General features: G+C 40.0%; 1 protein-coding gene across 5 annotated transcripts in view; it reads left to right on the forward strand.

The window, feature by feature from the left end:
- tenm2a (teneurin transmembrane protein 2a) overlaps positions 1–21,438 on the forward strand; it is a 200,508-nt gene that overhangs the window by 59,865 nt on the left and 119,205 nt on the right. For 4 of the 5 annotated variants that reach the window (XM_069171450.1, XM_069171451.1, XM_069171452.1 and 1 more), the window contains exon 3: positions 9,676–9,966. In XM_069171450.1, the coding sequence (XP_069027551.1) occupies positions 9,676–9,966 (291 nt within the window). Of the gene's footprint in view, positions 1–9,675; positions 9,967–16,571; positions 16,623–21,438 lie in introns of all 5 variants that reach the window. The other variant, XM_069171449.1, reaches the window with a different exon arrangement.

Consider the following 21,438-nt stretch of genomic DNA (forward strand, 5'->3'; position numbering starts at 1 on the left):
CGTATGCGGTGCTAATCTGTCGCAAGCTTATCCCATTATCATTTACCACCGGCAAAAAGCATTGCCATTTTCCAAGTGAAAGTACCACAGCATGAAGCAGAATTGCTGCTGCCATGGTCGACTGTAGTTTCACATACCTTGCAGTGTGCTTTAGATTGAAGGTTAAACTGGAATCTCAATGTGTTCTGTGGAGCTGCTTTCTAGGATTTCTCTGCATTTTTTTTTTCTTCTTTTTAAATGCTGCACACGTTTGGTCAAATTGATGGAGATGTCTTTTTAGTTTTCTTGTGAATTGTCTATTGGCCTGTGCTTTCTTTAAGAGGAATTATTATGCTTTACTGTTTTTTTTCTTTCATATATATATATATATATATATATATATTATCACTATTTATGTAATGTTGCAATGTCAGATGTTAACATTCAAAGTTTTAAATAATGAGGTGAATGAATCTAAAAGTAATTCCATTGAGAAAATAACCTCAAACTCTTCTGAACACAGTTTTTAGCTGGGTGTTAATTTTAAGGAGAAAATGAATGCTGCCTGCGTTTAAAAGTTCTTTAATGGACTAATTTTAATAACTAGACTAGTTTCAGATTTGTATGTATTGTCTGTTGCACAAGTAGAATCTACAGAGAAATGCTGTACATTCCTCCATTGTGTTCCATGCATTCACTTCTCTTGTGAATTCTCCACATTCTTCCTCAGTGGATGGGGTTCAAACATCCCTGCAGCCTGGTAAAATACCTCTCTTTTTAAAGGATTCAAATTATTATTGTGTCTGCTTTTTCAAAAATCTTGCAATGACCTGTTTCTCAATGATTTGAAAGGATAGATATGTTGACATGGTGGTGGTGATGAATGTGGTAAGACTTGCATGTAAGAAGGGTTGTTGGATTAAATGGGACCTATTTTGCTTTTCCATATCTTCTGTCATTGTATGTATTGTTACAATGTTAGATGTTCATACTAATGTGGCCAAAGTTTGATTATTGATTTGTTAGTAGATGTAAGTAGAGAATTATTGTGTCCTGGTCTTGTCAACGTTGGCCCCCTGTTCATGGACGAGAGGTGTTTCACTGCTTAGAGCTACACCTCTCAGTGACAAGACTTCCCACCAGAGTGTTGTGTCATGTCCTGTCATGTCCTGTCCTACCCAGACTGCTGTCCTCAGGGCAGGAGCAGAACTAGCCCAGGAATGGATGACATTCATCACACCTATTTTGGTCTCCTCATTAGAAGGTGCAAGGGCCCCTGTGGCTCAAGCAGGAACCAAAAGAACGGATGTCATCTGGGAGGTGTGGGAAGTGTTTGACCATGACACTCTATTTGTGCGTATCTGTTAGGTTGTTACTGCTCTGCTAATGGCGCGTTAATGACATGCCGCATGCTACGCAATACATATGTGTACATATGTGTGCAGATTTTTGACAATTATCACCAAGCTCTACAAGGTTGACTGTCAGTGTGCACGGTCACCCTGTATGTTACATAGCGAAGGTAATGTTGTTTGGCTACAGCCACCCACTTACGATGAGCAGTAAGAAGCACTTTGGGAGGCAAGTAAAACTGAGAGGAAGATACAAGCATTGATGGATATTGTTGTTTTAGGAAACAACAATGCAATCATATGCACAATCAAATTTTATACGATCATTTTTTTTTTCAGTTTCATTGTTTCACAGTGCAACATTTTCTATCATTTTAACAAAGCTTATTCCAGACATATTTGAATGTCCCAGTGTTTTGAAGAATTAGTGTGAGTGCTAATGCTCTGTTTACTTATTAGAGAAAAAAAGGAACAAGTTTAGTTTCCAGATGTCAAGATAGCATTTTAAACTTGACAGTATCTATTGATGCAAATAACTTTGTTTTCAATCCCAGCAAATTAGAGTCAAAGAATAATATATTTTTTTTTATTAAGGATGAGGGATTTCCTCTGATGGTGATCAGGCTGTTGACTGGTGTTGACGGGGAAAGGTTACTTAGATATACAGGGAAAAAAACAACAACTACACAGTAAAGCCATGAAACTAATTAATAGTCTGAATAAGGGATTACAGGATGGCTAGAGATCAGATCTGGGTGTAGAGGGGAAAAAAAAAAAAAACATTATTATTGTTGTTTTTGTTTTCTTAATGGTTTAGAGGCCGTCAGGAAATATGTGTTTTATGAGTTAAATTATAGACATTGTAATTTGTTAAGAGTGTGAACACTGTAAATTCTGCAGTGTGTTCAGTTGTACAGCTTTTAAACATTCAAGGCCAACTTTTTAAAATCCTTTCTGATACAGTATGTTGGGTAATTGCTGTTTAACTGAAAAAAAAAAAAAAGGTTTGAAAATATTGTGGTTTTACAAATTAATTGTATTTGCCATATGGTAAATCATAACTAAACACAAAGTTAAAGCTTAATTTTTTTTGGCCACTTTGGCCACAGCAGAACCAGCTGTAAAAACAATATTGACATATAATCACTTTATAAAGCAGTTGCCATCCAAAAGACACAACTCAATATTAACATAAAAATTTGTTTGGATTTATGTTTCTGCTTACAGCTTCTGGTTTAGCTTCTTTTTTTTTTTCTTTTTTTTTGTATCAGCTCTTGAGAGAAATCTGTCACTAAAGCTTATAAATACTCCACTATTCGTGTAGCTTACAATTATTTTTGATGGTGCTGCATCAAAAATATGAGGCACTTCGTCAGTATGAGTGACCCTTTTTGCATTGCATCCTGTCATTTGATTCATTGTTTATATAAAAGTATCAAGCATATTTAAAATCAGAGAAAGATTGTCACTGCAAAAAACAAATAAACAAAGAATTATAATCATGAAAATCAAACACAATATATGACAACCTTGATCCCCTCACCCTTACTTCTACCTTACCACACAAAGGGCACACTACTTCCTGTCTTGGCACTAATTTTAGCATTGGATGACATTTTTAATATGAATGTCGGGATGCTGAGCTGCTTTCTCCATGTATAACTGAGGAGTTTCACTAACGGATGAGAGATAGGAATTTTGTGTATTAAAAAAAGCCATTCACACGATTCACTATTAACATCAGCAGAGTTATTGTTCATGAGCATCCTCATGTCTGATGTGTGGATATATGCACCCATGAAACACTCACATCATTTTACACACTGCTTAGCCCATCACCATGGAAACCCTGATTTGTGAAGCTGTTTATCAGTATTCTTCACTGCCACACTATGTTTGTGTGTGCATGTGTGTATGCGTGTGTAAGAATAATATGTGCAATAATGATAGTTGCACAACAGTCTCACGGACTCCATTATGCCCCCTCTCAGACAACAGTGATACAGTACATGTATTAAAGTTAATGACAAGCTTCTTTTCCTTTGTTCATGTGTCTCCCCGCTCAGGTGCTTTCAGTACAGTATTTTGGCATATTGTTCAGATGTACACAGTACTGCTCTGTCTGCCTGCTCCAGCTCCATCCTGTTCTATCTCTCCCTGTAAAATGAAGTGTTTACCATGACCAGGGATTTCATCAGTCTTCGCTAGTCCATCCTATGATGCCTTTTTTTGTCATTAGCTTCCCTCACTCTCTATTTCACCTCCTATTTTTTTCTTCCCCTTTATCAATTTAGGAGGAAGTAATTTTTTTTCTAATCTTCACACAGCTTAACACAGCAGCAATTTTGTAAACTAAACCGTGGATCATTTAAAAAAAAAAAAAAAAAAAAAAAAAAAAAAATTGAGACAAAATGAATTCAATGACCAGTCGTTCCAAGATTCATGAATTCATGAATATTCTCACTCAACAACTTTCAGCCGTTGTCCATCGATTGTATCGACATCACTTTGTATACGCTTACATGCTGTTTTTTTTTAATTCTATCACTGATCATGAATAATATCCATGAGAGTGAGATGGAGACGAAATGAGGGAGAGGAAGATCATTTGTACTTTAGTCTGTGATAAGCTTAGAGATGTGATTAGCCATAGTCAAAGTAGATATCTCTTCTCGACTATATAAATGTGGCATGACTAGCATTATTGCCTGCATTTATTGATAATCAATAAGCATTCTGAATGTGGCTTTCTACACTGGCATGTCAATCTGTGATCAATCTGTAATCCTCTTTTCAGTTTTATAATCCAGTTTTGCTTTCCTTTATTTTGTAATCTTGCACCGAGTAGCTTAATGATTTGTTTTTCTGGTGCATGTTGTTTTACTGACTGACTATTATGGGACACGAAGGAGAGGAGCTTCAGTTGGGATACAAGTATTCTAGTATTTGACCCCTTAAAATAGCTACTAACTACTATATTGTCTCTACTTGTGTTGTCATTTCCACTGTTTCCTGTTTCTTTCTTTCTCTGGCATCTGTTGAAACATTTCTTCACCTAAACGTTTCTTTGTAAGGAAAGAATTTAAACTTATATTTTATTGCTTCAAAAAAACACAAAAGACATGTTCATTTTCTTCAGGGATACTAAAGTGCAGTGCCGATGAATTTTGAATTGGATGCAAATGAAAATGGAAAATATTAAGAAATGGCGCATTTTGGCTGCTATTAGCCACGAGTTCCAGCATTTTCTTAGCTGTGACAAAGAAAATAAGGCTTTTTCTGTTATTAGCAGTAATTCCATCTATTTCAGGGGATTGTTGGAGAACCTACCGTGCACAGTTGCATTTGCTTCCTGATTTTGATGCATCCTCCACCGAGGAGCAAATCAGTTCACTAGTTCAGCACTTCAGGGCAAATCAGACCTTGTTCTTAGCAAGCACTCCCCCTGAATGCTGAAAATGGCATGTCCGGGGGTTGCCCGGACTGTAAACTATTCAATCTGGAAAAAGCAACGTAATTGCAGGCAATGAAGCCCACAAGTTCAGCCTGCTTTACATCCTTCCACGGTGGGGTGAGGGAAAGTCAACCAGCATAATGCTGAGTCCTGCTGCCTATACTTTGCCTGTCAAACTGCTAACAAGCACAAATGATTTTTTAATGATAGGCCCCTCTATCCCACAAAGCTGTCTACTCACAAACACTCATTCACATATGCACACATTTGCTCCCACACACATACGAAATTAGTTTTATCAAGGGAAGTACATTTGGTTTAATGGATCACTGCCATACCCACTCACACAATTGTGGTGTTGTAAGCTGCAACAAGATGCTTCTATTTCCCCCCACGTCACTTATTTTTTTCTGAGACACAGCGTGCGGTGCATGAATACTCCTAATGATGATGTATCTCAGGTGCAGGAAACTAAAAAACAAGTAAAACTGCAGCTTCGCTCATGCAATGTTTCAACCAAATGATGGTCTATGAAGGTAAATCAGTGTAAATATATGGCACTCTGTGCGACCTGTAGTTTTTTACATTAAAAAATGCTTGGGGCTCCAGGGACTGGTGAGACAAGGAATTACACTCCCGGAAGTCATGTTAAAGAAAATTATCTTGAGTCTGAAGGCTTATTCGAGCGCTACACACTGTTTTATAATATAACGAGGAAGGATTGTACTGCTCTGGAAAGTTATCAGCTTTTGTTTGATTTGCCAAAGCAGCACCTTAGATTTTAGCCAAAGTTATCCTGCACTGTTTTGCCAGAAGCCACCACTCCATTGAATAGCCGAATTAGACCGTCCTCCCAAGAAAAAGAGCAGCATCAGTCATCTCAGCAGGTGCTACAGAATGACACATCTTTACGGTCAAGTGGCAGAGCCCTGTAGAGGACGTAATAATGATGAGAGCGAAGTAGAAGGACAGGTTACACTACAGATTAAAACGCAGGAGGTGTAAGCGGACAAGAGACCTTTTTTTGTTTTCCAACCAACAGTCAACATGCTTTTCTTTTTTAACACTGACCATGATCATTTTCAAATTTACGCAAGTATTTAATCCTGTAACCATGGCGATCAATCGCCTCCCCTAACCATAGTCAGGCACTGCAGAAATTTGAACCAAAACCACAACTTTTCTCCAACCTTAATTGACATCTTATTTGAACTCAAATCACGATCTTTGTCTAATCCTACAGCCGACATTCTGCTCTGTCCTTTGCTTTATTAGTGAAAAGTATTCAGGGAAACATTCTCCACCATGCTGCTTTCACCCCGTTGCACAGTCTAATGCAGATGTCTGCACACACAGACACACACTGCTAACGCATTCTCATTCTGTTAGTTCATCCTGAGCAAATTTCTTTTTTCCTTTCTTGTTATTTCTATTTCATTTATTCAAGCTCTATTCTCTTTCGAATTTGATTGTGATTATACTGATTACCATTATTATCTTATTCTTTTTCTCTTTCTCACACACACACACACACACACACACACACATATTATCACATTTCCTTCCAATTGTTTTGTAGCTCTCCCTTCACTCGCCTTGTTCTTCTCATTTAAAAGCGCAAAACAGTCAACGAAGCATTTTTAAAAATCTGTCATATTTTCATTTAAACCAGGAAATAAAAGTTTTAGGAATCGTTAGAAAACAAGGGGCTCTAGCATGTAAAATTAGGAAATTGTTAAGATCTTGTGCTATTTCTTGGTCCACGATCAAATTTTTGGCATTGATCATAACTTTTTTGTACAAAAGGTCAGATTTCCCAGTTTTATCCTTCCATTGAAGCAGCGTTCAGATGATACTCAGGTGGATTTGATCGACTCATCAGAGACTTGTTCAAGTAAATGAACTTGATGCAATTGTTCACCTGTTACGCATATGGCTGTGCCTCAAATTTTAAGCAGAAAATCAGTTACGAAGTAGCATTGTGATGGTGGGAAACATCAGATGGCTTTCTTAGTGTCAAATCATGGCTAGACTGAAGGTTTCTAAGGGGGCAGTGCACGGCATTGATAAACACTTTGCAGAAAATAGATCTATTGTTTCCAAAGCACAATCAGGTAGACCAAAAGTGACCCCACCATCAGAATATCAATACATCAGTCCTTGTACACTGTTCGAGAGAAAAGCAACTTCATCACAGATACAGAATTAGCTAAATAAAGAATGCCAAACTCCTATTGGTAAAAGTCCTGTCGAAAGAAGACTGTGTGGTAGAGATGTTTAAATGACCTTTCAGGAGGGAAAACAAGCCCAAAAGCTTGAGATTTGCCAGCATCTCAGATTGAATGATGAAAAATGGTAAATGTACTGATGAATCAGTTTGAGAAAACAGTAGAGAGATTGAAACTGCAGTGAAGCATCAAAGTCATGGTAAAATCTGGTGGGGATATTCATGCTTGGGAGCGTTTTACCTTCTCTGGAGTTTAACACCTGACCAAGGGACGTGCTATACTTCCTCTGGTTTGCATTTTTGTATAGAATGAGTCATATTGCAGCAGGATAATGAGCCTAAACATACCTCAAAGCTTTGCATAATAACCACTTGAAGAGCAGGGAGTTCTGGCTGTCGTGTACTTTTCTCCCACAGTTGGACCCATTGAACAGAAACGGGCCACTTGAAGCCTGAGCAAGCCAGGGATTCAGTGACATCACAAAAAGCTCTTTGGAACATTGTCAAATCATGCTGGGATGACATGGGTTATTTGGACTCCACTGTATATGCCAGCACACACACATTGAACAGACGCAGATGTGTGAAGCCCAATGCAACTGCCAAAGCCGCATGAGGCTTAAAGCACGCATTAATGTGCATCATAAGTGCGAGTACGACAGCGCCGGTGGCATACGGACAGACAGGCATTGATCTGATTAAAGTGCAGCGCCACATTTTGCCCTCATATCTGTCATAATATCATGTAACAAACATGCAATTGGTTTTCTATTTGTGGAATAACTGAGATAGATTTTCATGTCTGCTTCAACCCCTCGCACCAATCCATCTTTCTTTGAGCGCATGGTACGTCGGGCTGTGTCTGCAGCGCATAGCGATAAGGAGAGATTGGATTGTACATGTGTAATCACTGGTTATGGGATGTTAATTGTACAGAGTGCTGCCCTGTGGGATGTAACATTAGATATGTGTAGCAACCACACACACCAACATAGATGCACCCATGCACACACTTTGATGATGTGAAACTGTCTTCGTAGCATTTATTTAGACTAGCTGTGTTTGTGGCCCAATTATTGTCACTGTAGTTGAATGGGATGGTTTGCCTAAATCCTCTCTGTGATTGTGTAGTAGACACTTCTCTTAGCGAGCAGTTTGGTACCTGACAATTTGCTGACTTTTGCTAAAGAACCCATTTGCTCTGCTCTCTCAGGCCTCCTGGAGTTCTCTCCCGTCCTCCTCCGATACTTCATCTCAGGTATGGGTTCAACCACTGTAGTTAGATCCTGTGCGTGTAAATTATCAACAAATTGTAAAAGTCCCTCATGTCAAGTATAGTAAAGAAGGTTCCTTTTGTCATCCTTTATGATAAGTTGGAGGAAAAGACAACAAAGACAGGAAGTCAAGGAATGGTAATAAACCCTGATGTCTTGCAGTGCTTGGGTGCTTTTGCACTGTAGTTGTTTGGAAGCTTGAGGAGCTGTAGCGTATCGACTCGAATCCATAGTTTTTCGTTTGCCTCTGCTCTCTAGTCAAGTCCATCTGTTTGTCTGAGTAAAAGTATAGAGCCCATCACCACTTCCTTGGCTAAGTTTCCTTTCAGCCCCCCCCCCCTCCCCTCCCTCCAACCCCCCCCATTACTTTCAGCACAACTCTCGAGTTTCGGCGGGGCTATGAAGAGGAGCCTTGAAGATCCAGCAGACGATTTTCATCTGTTTAATTCCTCTCTCTCTGATTGCATCCCTACTCTTGATGAGTCACAGTTAACCCAGTCACACAGCTGTGTGATTCCCAACGCACTGATTCATACAGTGTGCCGCCACAATGCCACCCTCTCTTCACTCGCCTCTTCCTTTCCTCTCCATCACAAACTGCTAATGAAGTGAATCACAACTGTTTTTCCCCCGATCCCTTTACCCCAACAGCTGATGGTGAGCGATTGCATCCACAATACTCTTTTAATTAGTATAGAGAATAAATTGGTTGAGCATGCCTTTTTCCTTAATTGCTTTTTCCTCAGCTTGGATTTAATTGGGCTGCAGCACTGTTTATTGATCTCCTTTGATGTGCTTTAATTTGGATAATTTTATATATTTATTTTGGACGTGACGAGTCGGTTTGTCTTGAGGGGGAGAGTGTTAGGCAGCGGGGCCGGTACTGCAGCAGACTGCGGTATATTCAGTGAGCCTGGGGTCCAGCGTGTGATGGCAACTAGGTGGGGAGATGATCAAACCCAGAAGGCAGCAAAGCAGCTCCACTACAGTCTGAGAGGCCTCAAGTGAACAGCTCTTTGATCTCTCATCGACACCTCATGAATGCCAATGTGGATCAGTAAAGCGAGGGAGGCAGGCCTTCGAAGCCAGCCTTAACAGGCCTGCAGGCCAGTACATATTTCTTCCAGCAGCTAGTTTGTATTTTGTGCCTGATTCATGCTGCGTCATCTGTCCCCCTCCTGCCTGCCACAACAAAGCCCAATTTTCATCCTCCGCTTCCATAGTTTCATAATTAGTGTGCTTCTCTGCGTGTGATTGTGGGTTTGTTTTCTTAATATGCGTGTGCATTTGCTTGTGCAAACCTTAGCTGGTGCTAGTGTCTCGATTTACTGCATTTATGTATGTTGCTCTCTACAGATCACCTGCCTAACTCTTGTCTCTCCGTCACAGGGGGGAACTTCACCCTGGCCGAGCTGGGAGTGTGCGAGCAGACTCCCACTCCGCACCCCGCTGCTGTCCCCTATTGCCCCGACCTCACCCTCCTCCAGAGGGGCTACTCCCTTAGCGCTGGCTCTGATGCCGACTCAGATCCCGAGGGGCCTTTGTCTCCAGAGCGGGCCATCCAGCTGTGGGCCGGACGAGGAGGTGTAAAGTCCCGCCGCAGCTCAGGAGTGTCCAGTCGTGAGAACTCAGCCCTCACACTCACCGACTCCGAGAATGACAAGTCTGATGATGAGTCAGGTAGGGCAAAGCACTCTTGAAAGTGTGGTCAAGATGGTGTCTGTTCAGTGTATCAAAGTGAAGGCCCACAGAGGAAATGAGTAAGAGAGTGGGTAGCACTTGTTGATGGAGTTAGAACAAAAACGGGAGGAGGTGTTGGACTGATATTTTCAACGTACAGTATTTTTGAATCTTACACAAGTTTCTCAATATTGTTAAAATCTTTGAAGCGGCACTCAAACAGACAACCATTATATGAATTGTGAGAGAGTTGGATTTATTGATTGAGTGTGTTTGTGATCTGAAGAACAGTGGTTGGATACCCCCCAGAGAGCCATCCTTATTTTCATCAATAGCACTTAGCCAAAGCCCACTAACACCAGCCTTTTAAACCACTTATCTGCTGAGATCTCACCACCGGTCTGTCAGTCTTCAAAAGAAGTATTTTGGATTTTTTTGGGGGGGGAGATAGCAACACTGGAGCATTTTAACTTTTGTGATCCAACATCCAGAAACAGTCAGAGAGTTTTTACTTTTCAAACGTACCCTTTCTTTGAATCTCCCCCAGAGTGTGAGGCTCCCAGGGGGAATTTCCTTCTGCTGGCAACTTTGTTTATTGCCATCTTCCCATTTCCTTGTTAATCCTGACGCAGTCGTAAACCTGTGCGGGAGCTTCGCCGGGGTGTCAATGGAGGTTAATGAAAAGTAGATGGGAGGAAGAGCAACAGTCTATTTAATTGAATTCTCGGCAGCCGCACGTATCAGCCATGGATCAACCTCTGTTGGACTGCGAAACCTCCGAATCAGAAGCAACTTCTGTCGACTGATCAAACTACTCAACACCTATTAAACACGTCAAGAAACACCTTCCCTGAGACGCGCCTCTCATCCAACCGCCCGATAATTGCTTTGTGGTTAATTACCAAGCTAATCTTGCAGGCACAGATATCAGCTGCAGACGCTGCTCTCACTCTCTCTGTCTCAGGGCCAGAAGAACTCCATTGAACACTCTGTCGTCGGCATTTCCAGACCTTGTAAAATTAGCTTCTTAATCCAACTCTGTATTGTAATAATCATTCGCCTGCAGTATGATGTCACTGAGTGTTGATTGTTAAGATCAAAAGTTCTTGTTTTTTCCCAAAAGAAACTTTGTCAAAAAGGGTTATTCATAGATATTTTTGTGCTCTTACAGGAGCCAAACGTGGACTTGTCTCTCAGAGACAAATTTATACTGATGATTATGCAGAACACGTGTCAAATCAAAGTCAATTAGATTTAATTCTAGGCTTCAGAAGTTTGCCCTCTATAGTAGTGTGTAGGGGGAACCACTGGCTCCCACCTTTAGGCCCGTCTCGTGGTTTCACAGAGGAGAGATTTAGATCAGGCTCCTGCACCGGTGTCTCTGCCAGCGTGAAGAGATCAGAGGCAGCGCTGCAGCCTGATGAAAAGACCAGGTGTGTGTGTGTGTGTGTGTGTCTGATCAAGTCAATTCGTTAGTTACTTAGCTGCTCTGAATGAGGAAATCTCACCGTGCGCTCCTGCATGTTCCTCTAAACAAAACATCTGATACTGACGACATGTCGCATCTCAATGCACCCAGAGGACAGATTTCACTCCCACCGAACCTAACCTAAGGAGTGGGGGTTGCGCAATTTGCATGTGTGTATATGTCATATGAGTCTGTCATTGTCTGTCTATGTTATTTTGTCTGTCTGCGGGTGAGAGTGTATGCGCCCAAACCGTGCACATGTGAGTGGAAGTGTGAAACAGGAGCAACGGGAGTGTCAAAACAGCAGGAAGAGGATCTGAGGGTCTAATAATAGAGATTGACAGAAGCAGACAGAGAGACAACATCATAAACACATGGTAACAAATCAAAAAGACGGTGACATGCTAAAACACCAAACGGCATGCTGCGCCACTCTCATCTCGCCGCGTCTCTAACGATCTTCAGAAGTCTCACCTCCACTTGCTTCTCCTCCTCTTCTTCATCGCCCTCCTCTCCCATCTTTCTTATTCATCTTTCAAGCTTCCTCTTCTGTCTTCTGTTCGCTCACACTGCGCCTCTCACCATTTCTCGTTACGCCGCTGTCAGAGCCACACGGCAGCGTGACTGACAGGTGTCAGTTTAAGGGTATAGGGTTCCCCTTCAGGGCACCAGCATACATGTGGATGGATGTGTGCGTGTGGTGTAATGCAGGTTTCACTACCAAAATAGAAAACCCAGAGAAGTAGTGACAGATGTTACTACAGTTTGTGTGCGAGTTTGTGTCAGCAAAGCCCCTGGCTGCAGAGTAACTGATCAATACACGTTTATATGCACAGATTTATTTTACCTCATATCTGAGATGTAAATTATTCAATTTTATTTCATTAGATTTACAATCAACTCTTAAATAAAGTATACATATCCCCTCCTCCCCTCCCCCCATATTTCAGATTGCCTAACTACATGCACTATTTTAAAATATTTGATTGTGAAGGAGCTGGAAACTCTGGGAAACAAACAAAACAAAACCTGAGTCAATAACATATTAAAATGTGTGATCCTTTTGATAGGTAGCAGTCACAGTGCCTGGTGCCTCCGCTAGTCTCAACACAATTAGCACCACATATACACCTAACATAACTAGAAGTCACATTAGTGCTATAAAGAAGCTTGAGTTTTATGTTTTTTGAAAGTACAAGTCCTGCATTTATGGGGTCATATTGTTGTATGCTCTTATGTGTGACTAAGTGTCCTTCTATAAGTGTGTGCAATGCATTAGATAGAGGGGGAGGCAGATGAAAAATATGCAGAGATTTGGGATATAGACTGTTATTAGAAGAAGAATAATGCCCCGATCACACAAGTCTGCAAATGTTCCCACATTGATGGATATATATGTTTTTTGTTGGATCAGCGTATGCTTTGTATATTATACTGACACATATACATACAGTACATCTTAACATTTAAATTTAGACACAAGTTTTTACAGCTGATAACAATAAGTGATAACAATGAGGGTATTGTTTTTTTTATCCAAATTCAGTATCACATCATCACAGTATCATATGTATCACAATATAGAAAATGTAGGTAAAATCAGAGATATTTACATACGAGGTCCTCCTATTCTATTTTATTTTCCTTGGCTTTCACAAGCATCTTACCTGTTGTCATCACCGTACACAGTATTGCAACTACAGCCATAGTTTCAGTAACAAGGAGCATTGAATCAATATTTTATTTATTTTTTTATCATATTACACAGACTGACTTCCAATGGCTGTAAAAATGTAAGTAACTCAATTCTAACTTAATAATAACTAAGTAACTAAATTCATCTAAAAAACAGAACAGTAGATGCATAAATGGAGACACCTGTCTGTGCACAAGTTTATCATTCACATCCGTGGTTTACACCATGTAGTAGTATCCTCTGCACAAATGTAATACCTGTTAAATCAGTTTCCAATCAGAAACGTTGTGATTATTTCTTCATTTTTTATTTTTTTGTTTTGTTTGTTTGTTTCATTTACTGCTGAGTTCCAATTACAGAGAAGTATGTAAAGCCTGTTAAATTAGTTTGGTAAATGCAACTCAGGGATTTCAAAGTTTCCCCACATCCGGCTTTATTGTCGAGTATTGAATAAAGACACTTCTCTTTTATTGCCCCTTCCAGACACTATTAAAATAAAGAGACTAGAACGTTAACTTGGCAGAGCCAATACAAGTTTCGTTCGCATGAGCTCAGTGAGACAAACAAATATGGGCATAGAGAGCAGCATTGGGAGATTTCATTTTGGCAAAGTAGAGGAAGAGATTTACTGTCACACTGTGCACCGCCTCGTAAAATGTCCGTCTGGAAACACAGGCAGGAGAAGAGGAGCGCTTGTAAATTCCCACAGCAGTGCCATCCAAACTGCATTGATCAGGAGGGAGAATGATTAAAACATGCATTAGATGAAATAAGATCAGGCTTTGACATTGATTTAAACCTGAAGCTCACGGCAGACTTTATGGCCACAATCTATAGTCCAGTGCTCTACATATGTTCGTGTGTGTGTATGTGTGAGGGGCGTCCATATGCCCCTGTGTTCTGCTCTCATTAAATAGCCGCCTGTTAAGGAAGCAGACAGAATTTAATTCAACTTCACCATTGTTTTGCGTCAATAAATCTTGGCTTTTTCTCACATAGCCGACTTTATGTACACAGACACAGACTGGCCGCTCGCTGCTCAGCCGAGGCTCGGCCTGATCACACATACATGCTGATTAACTGCTTTCAGACAATCTCCCTCTCGTCCTTCCTTCTCTGGCTCAATCTCTCCATCTGGATGACTGGATAATAAATCACAGGGTAGTATTGTGACGTGTGTGACAGGATGTATTAATCTCATAATTAGAGAATGAAAAGGTGGCGCTAAATTTAGTCTGGCCTTTCTGCCTATAACCCTGCCCCTCGTCTGAGCATGCTCAATTGCCTGGTTTTCCCTCACAGACCCCGCTCCTCTTTACTGTCAGGTTTTCCTTCAGAGCTTTCCAGTGATACTTTGATGGTGTGAAACTTTATGTTAATTCCCTTTTTTTGACAATACAACGTAAAAAAACAGAAAAACAAAAAAACCATTAAAACATCTGCAGTCAGAAGTTGTTTTTTTGGGGGTAGCCGGAGCTGTAATTATGTTTTAGAAAAGCTGAGTTGGGCAAAGTGATTCCTCTGATTAACTAATCAAATCTACTTGCACAGGTGGCAGAGTGCCTGCACCAATGCTGTCAGCTTTATTATTTTTAATGCAAACACACACACAAAGTCCCACCATAAATCCAACCACATTCAAATCAGATGATGTGTTTTTTACCTTTGAAAGTGAAGCGCTGAAAGGACTGTCTTGTAATCATGGAGATTAAGATAATGTTTAATTATGATCATTTTGATTTTGAATGAAAACATGCTTTATACTATGAACACAGATTATAATTATGCTGTTTGTCGCACAGTGATTGGAAGACCCCTTTGTTTCAGGTGCGAGCAGTTAGATTTCTGCTGCAGCCACTGTCAGCATCAGTAACTCGATCCATGCAGGCCCCGTCTATCAAATTCAAGCAACCCTTATAGAGTTGGGCTGGTGGCATCCCCCAAGACCACTGCTGTCCCCTCAGGGTGTCTGTAAGTGTGTGTAAGTAAGAAACTGAGTGAGAGCTTCTGTGCGTGTGCGTGTGCGTGTGCGTGTGCGTGTGTGCGTGCGCGTGCACGTGTGTGTGTGTGTGCGTGTGGAAGGTTGGGGGCATTAGCCTCTGATTGAGTTTTCAGAGAGCAACGTGGGGTGCGAAAGGCTCGACAATGGTCTAACAGAATTAGTAGCTTGTGATGAATGGTGTGTGAGAGCAGCACTGACAGCTCGCTTTCACAAATACACACCACAGTGAGTGTGCGCATGTGTGTGCGTGTGTGTGTGTGTGTGTGTGTGTGTGTGTGTGTGTGTGTGTGTGTGTGTGCGCTTGCGTACACCTCTACACTTCACCCACTGGTTCAAGGACTTTTTGTCCATGCAGTGAGAGCTACACATGCTGGAATGAGAAAAGAAGTGATGGACACACACACTAATGCAGTGTGTGTGTCCATCACTACTTGTGTCTGTATGTATATGTCTTTTGGGTTAAGCCAAGGGTTTGAAACATGCCCTGCAGTCAAGATCAATGATGATTGGTCTACTCACCATACCAAACTCAGTGCTCATACTGTACATGCCCACACACTCACACAAACACAGAGATGAATAAAACATGTTCACAGTCCTTGCTGAATATCTCTGACTCAATAAAGACATTGTTGGATCAGAGCAGATATTGAAGTGAAGGCCGATAATACACACACACAAAGGCAGGTGCACACACACAAACACACAGATGCATAAGAGCAGTGTTTAATAAAAGCCCTGGGATATTGATCACACTAGATGGATGCTAACTCACATTAAAGGAAGAGAGCCCGGATTGACGGACCCAAATGATGAATAAAGGCAAAGGGAAAGATAAGGGAAGGATTTTCACATACAATGAATGTTTTCCACCCATACTAATAATAGTATTATCAGGTAAAAGAGAGTCACAGACCCTTTGAAATATCTTTGTCATAGGACTTGTAACTTGCTGACGACTATGCTGCCACCCTAATAGGGATTTTAGTGAGCCGTAATGGCCCCTCATGCCATCCTCACAACTGCCAGAGAAAGAGAGGGGGAAGAGAGGGAGAAGGAGCACTGAGAGCAAATTGAGAATTCTCCAGTCAATTATGAGTGATCATATTTTCCTCTGCATGGTGCTGAAACTACTTTTGTAGTTAAGTGGTCAGCACTTCGCCTCCTAATGAAGCCTGGAGGTATCAAACTGAGTGTGAGAATGAGGAAAGAAGGTAGAGAATGGGAGGTTGAAAGGCTGCATTCACTTTGTTTTCTTTAACCATATCTTGTATTCACTTTGTGAAAGCTTTTTTTGTGCAGTTTCAGTTTTGTTTAGTTTCTATTCTCCAGCTCATGCTTTCATTCTTGATTGGTCATAAAAAAATTTGGTTTTGTTTTGTTTGTTTCATTTCTCCTGCTTTTTTCTTTCTTTCTTTATTCCATTTCTTCCCCTCCAGCTTACCTAGATGATGATGAGGATGAGGATCCATTTGGAGACTATGTGATCAGTAAGTCACATCTGACTCTAGCCTCTCTTTGATTATTCAACCTACTTTTAGACGTGTGTGCTTGTATTTGGTTGTATTTGTTCTTGAGTTCCCTTTGCTGTGCTTGTTTGTGTGTGATCCACTGTATTATGTGTGAAACAGGCTGTTGCACACAGTGTAATATCTTCTAACATGGCTCCAGCTGAGAGAGTACATTATTTTGGTAAATGTATGATTGCGTATCTTGCTGTAATTGTTGTAATATCCATGCCGTGAATAAGAACAGTGCGATTTCTTCCGTCCATTGATAAATGTTGTCAGGACGCCGGTAGAAAATGGAACAGTCAAATAATTGGTTTCTGCACATTACTCTTGTGTTTCATCTGATACAAGGCAAAGCCACTGTTCATCTTCACATGCCTCATCTGCATTTACAAGCGCCTTTCATTATGATCTCCTGTTCATTAGCACACGTCCAACTGGTTAATCTCTTTGCACTTGATCAGAGAAAATTTCCCTGAGGGTGCGTTTTTTTTTTCTCCTCCACATTGGAAAGTCAGCCGTATTTACTCGCACTTCGGAGATTGTTTGTCTCTGTGAGCGTGAATTAGTGTTAATGCTTGTGTTATTGGGCTGTGGAGTTTTCATCTGTTTTCATTAGTAAGAAGTGGTTGGAGTGAGTGAGCGTAAAGAGTGTAGTAGAAGAGAAGAAAACACTTTGAAGGTGAAGGTTACTTTTTATTTCATGCCATAAGGTTTGTGGAGTAGGATTTTATTTAAACTGAATACTTGAGGCCATGAGGATCAAGGCGTTCATGTACATGTAGGCATTGAGCTCAGGAGATGTTGGAGCACAGATTACCTAGTGGATCATGTAAAGGTTTATTTTCTTTTGAATCGATAGAAAGGTAACAGTAACAATACAAACTGTTGCAGGGAAACACATGTATAGTAGGTGAACTCACATCTAGACACGCAGCACAGAAGAAAGTGATGCAGATACACTAAAAGTGCTGCTTGATCACTGCTTTTGCTTTCCTGACCTCCACAAATCAACAATACTTTATTACACCGCCACTTTGGAGATTTTGCTCTTCCGTCTGAATTAAAATACTTATACAAGGCAAAGTCTTCACAGCTGATATTTACTGATGTTAATTTCCCTCTATGCCATATTTTATTACTTTCTGTGTGTGGAAGCAGGTCAGAAATATACTATTTGCTGTGCTCAGTCTTCTGTGGTGAGTAAATAGCGCGACGTCCTCGGAAATTAAAGTCTCAAAATATATTGTATTTATCATATACTGTACACAGTGACTGGGAAAAGTGACGTCTTAACCTTTATTGTATTCTTAGGCAGAGTTAAAAGCAACATAAAACATTATATTATCTTCTATATAATAGATGTATATTAAATCCAGGAAACACCCTTTATTTGAGAGGTGTATTGAAACTAATTACCTCAATCATCAGTTCCTCCCTTTTATAAAACATAGAGCTGTCAATGGTCAAAGCTTGACAACTGCACAAATCAAAAACTCGCATTCTCCTACCATCACTTGTGCAATTATTAAAGCAGTATTTCATTTTGCTACATTTTAACATTTCAGCTGCACAGTTAGCACTCAGCTTCAACAAAAGCTACCCTGCCTGACACCACACGTTTTCAAAATTTATCTCTCAGGCTTATTTCTTATTGAAATAAGAAAAAACGATTACATTCAGCAGTGAAAGACAGCATGATTGCTGTGTATTTTCTGGTTGAAATGATTTCACTAGTGGGGACAAAGAATGATATACAACCCCACCAGTGGGGACAAAGAATGATATACAACCCCACCAGTGACTACAGAGGACATCATGCTGTGCCTTCATTAATCTTCTGAATTGTCACATTGGCAATAGTGTCAGTGCTTGATATACCTACAGTAGGTGCAGAGTAAGTGAGGTGTTGATATCTGGTTTTGAAAAGACACCTGTATCCATATGTATAACTTGTATAAACCATGTTTATTAAGTGAAAATTGATTTATTTGTGTGTGTGTGTGTGTGTGTGTGTGTGTGTGTGTGTGTGTGTGTGTGTGTGTGTGTGTGTGTGTGTGTGTGTGTGTGCGTGTGCATGTGTGTATTTGAAACTTGAAATTTGTCTCTCCTTCTTGCTGTATTGTTCTGTCAGTTATGCACCACATTTTTGTTCCAGGCAGAAAGACCTCAATAGCTTTTTATGAATGGTCAGGAAAGTTTGATATCCATTGTGCACGGGTGATGACCCCAAAATACTTTGGTAACCCCGCAACTGTTCCCCTTTGCCACCATGAGGTAGTCATTTATTTAAAGTGTAGTATTTGTAGTGAAGTAACATTTGGAATCATTTTAGTGTTTCTTTCCCATCTTCCTATCAGCCTCAGCTTTGACTTTGTGAATTAAACTAAATTATCTTTTATTGGTAAAAACAGATGCAGACAGAGTTTCCGTTCTAACCAGCAGTGAGCGGCCACTTTAACTGTTTACTGACTGTGAACAACTTGTGTTTATGATTTATTTTTTTTTCCGCTCCCTGGCTCAGCTATCCGGAGGAAACATTTTCCCTTGAGTCTCCTGCTGCTGCTCCAAAACACATCTGGTTAACGTGCCTGCATATGTTACGCAGAATCATTTAGGACTAATTGGTTTAATTATGATGGACAGTCTGACAACAAATCCCAGGCAACAGTATATTACCACCATATCTGATTTATATTAAGTTGTATTATTTCTAAATCTGGAGTGGTGAAGCTCCTACCAATACAATATTAATGGATCTTTACTGTTTTTACAGATATTGAAATTAATTTAATTTAAGGCTCAGATGTGGACTCGGAAAAATGAACTGATTTCAAATTGTTTTCAAAATGTCATACTGTATCAGCTACGATATATAGTTTATGTCTATGTTTATTATTTTCAATCTAGAGTGAGACTTCAAAACACAACTCCACACAGCTTTATGTCTTTCCTCTGCATGTCAGTGAACATTGAACCTCTATTTACCAATGACATCAATGCATAAACAAAAATAAATGTCGTCAGCATTGCTCTCTCCTGAGGATACAAATGGGCATTCTTACTATGGAGACGCTTGTGCCGTCCCTGTTCATGTGTGATGACTACACATATTTAAAAATTAATAATAAGTGAATTATTATTGATTCATATGAATGAAGCTGAACTCAACATACGTGAAGGCATCAGATAATCTATAATCCCACAGAGACTGTATAATGTGTTGTAGGAGTGGCTGTGTTGTTTTGTTTGGGTGATGAGAGAGTAAGAGGCAGCTGTCTCTCCAAAAGAAATATTCAATCAATATTAGACTCAATTCAAAAATAACATACAACATGTCAGACTGGCCTGTGTGTTCTGCCTCATTTCATGTCATAAACTGATTGGTTGGTTTGTAGACATGGATTGTAGTAGCAGTCACACTGTGAGAATTTAATCCTAAATATCTGACACTGTCAGCGTTATGCTGCAGGCTCTCTTTGGTCGCACAGAGCGATCTAGGGGAACCGCTCTCAACTGACAGCCACATATTTTACAACGTTTATCTCACAACTCTTAAATCACTTCTCAGACAGCAAAAAAAAAAATCCCAGTTAGTATTGTTCAAAGATTCGGTGGTATCATTTACCCGCTGATTAAAAAGTATTCAAATTAGCAGTCTGCAGATAGTTTGATTTAAAATATAGCAAAATAAAAAAAAAAAACAGCAGCTTGTCAGACAAAAACAAACAGCAACAAAACATGTTGAACAGAAAAGAAAAAAAAAACATTCACAAAAGAATACAGCATCTCTGGTGTAATTGGGATGCTTGATTCTCCTCTCACACATCCCTGTATCACGTAACAATTTTGTTGGTTGAACACAATACACAAAGCTCCAAGAGGAGAATGAAGCCCCAGAAAAGCACAAAAAAAGATGTCATAGCACTCGTGAATACCACCGCTGGTTGAAATGTTGTCAGACACATTCGCAGTTTGAAATAAAAGAAGAATTACTGTTGGTCTTGTGAATGAAACAGCAGCTCATGTTTGTTACCCAACAAGATAGAAGTCGCTGTAAACTGTAATGAACAACATTATTAATCTTTGGTGATATTGTCTGGAGAATAAGGTCTGACTTTTACAATGTTGCTTTGCTTTTGCTCGTCCTTTTATTAAGTGTTTTGTGTCGGGTGTCGAAGTTTTTGCTGCAATGTGAGTCAGTTACATTAATTCATATTAGTTAATAAGTGTAATTTTATCTTTTAATACCTGCAGATCAGCTGGTAAAAGTTTCCAATTGATGTCATGATGGAGCGTATATTGTGACATCTTGGATTTTACGGTTTTACCCTGTGTATGTGTGAGAGAATCAAAATGAAATACTGATTCCAGATCACCTGTGGTGTAAAGATGCTGAGGTATGTGAAAACATAAAGTTTTCAAACCAATGCGTGTGACAACAAAGCACAGTGGGACAGGGGTAACAGTCTGGAGACTGTTGAGAGATCATAAACTGCATTTATTGTTTGGAAGTCAGCAGACGTAGTATTCTGATGAAAAATCCTGCGGGACGAGCAGTAAAAAAAAAAAAGGAGATGTACAGGGCAATTTTTACGAGAGAAAATCAGAGTGAATAGAGGAGGGAAGCTGTGGTAGACCAGATATCATTCAGAGGTTGTTTTTGTGTACTTTTTAGAATGAACTGTTCCAGCAGCTGTCACTTTATTGTTCCAGGATACAAATAAAAAATAAATGAGAATCAGTATTATCATTAACAGAATGGAATCAACAGTGTAGTTAATAAATCTTCACA

This window comes from Embiotoca jacksoni, unplaced genomic scaffold, assembly GCF_022577435.1.
Source record: "Embiotoca jacksoni isolate LCO1_2020_lvr unplaced genomic scaffold, fEmbJac1.0.p SCAF_5, whole genome shotgun sequence".
NCBI lineage: Eukaryota > Metazoa > Chordata > Actinopteri > Embiotocidae > Embiotoca > Embiotoca jacksoni.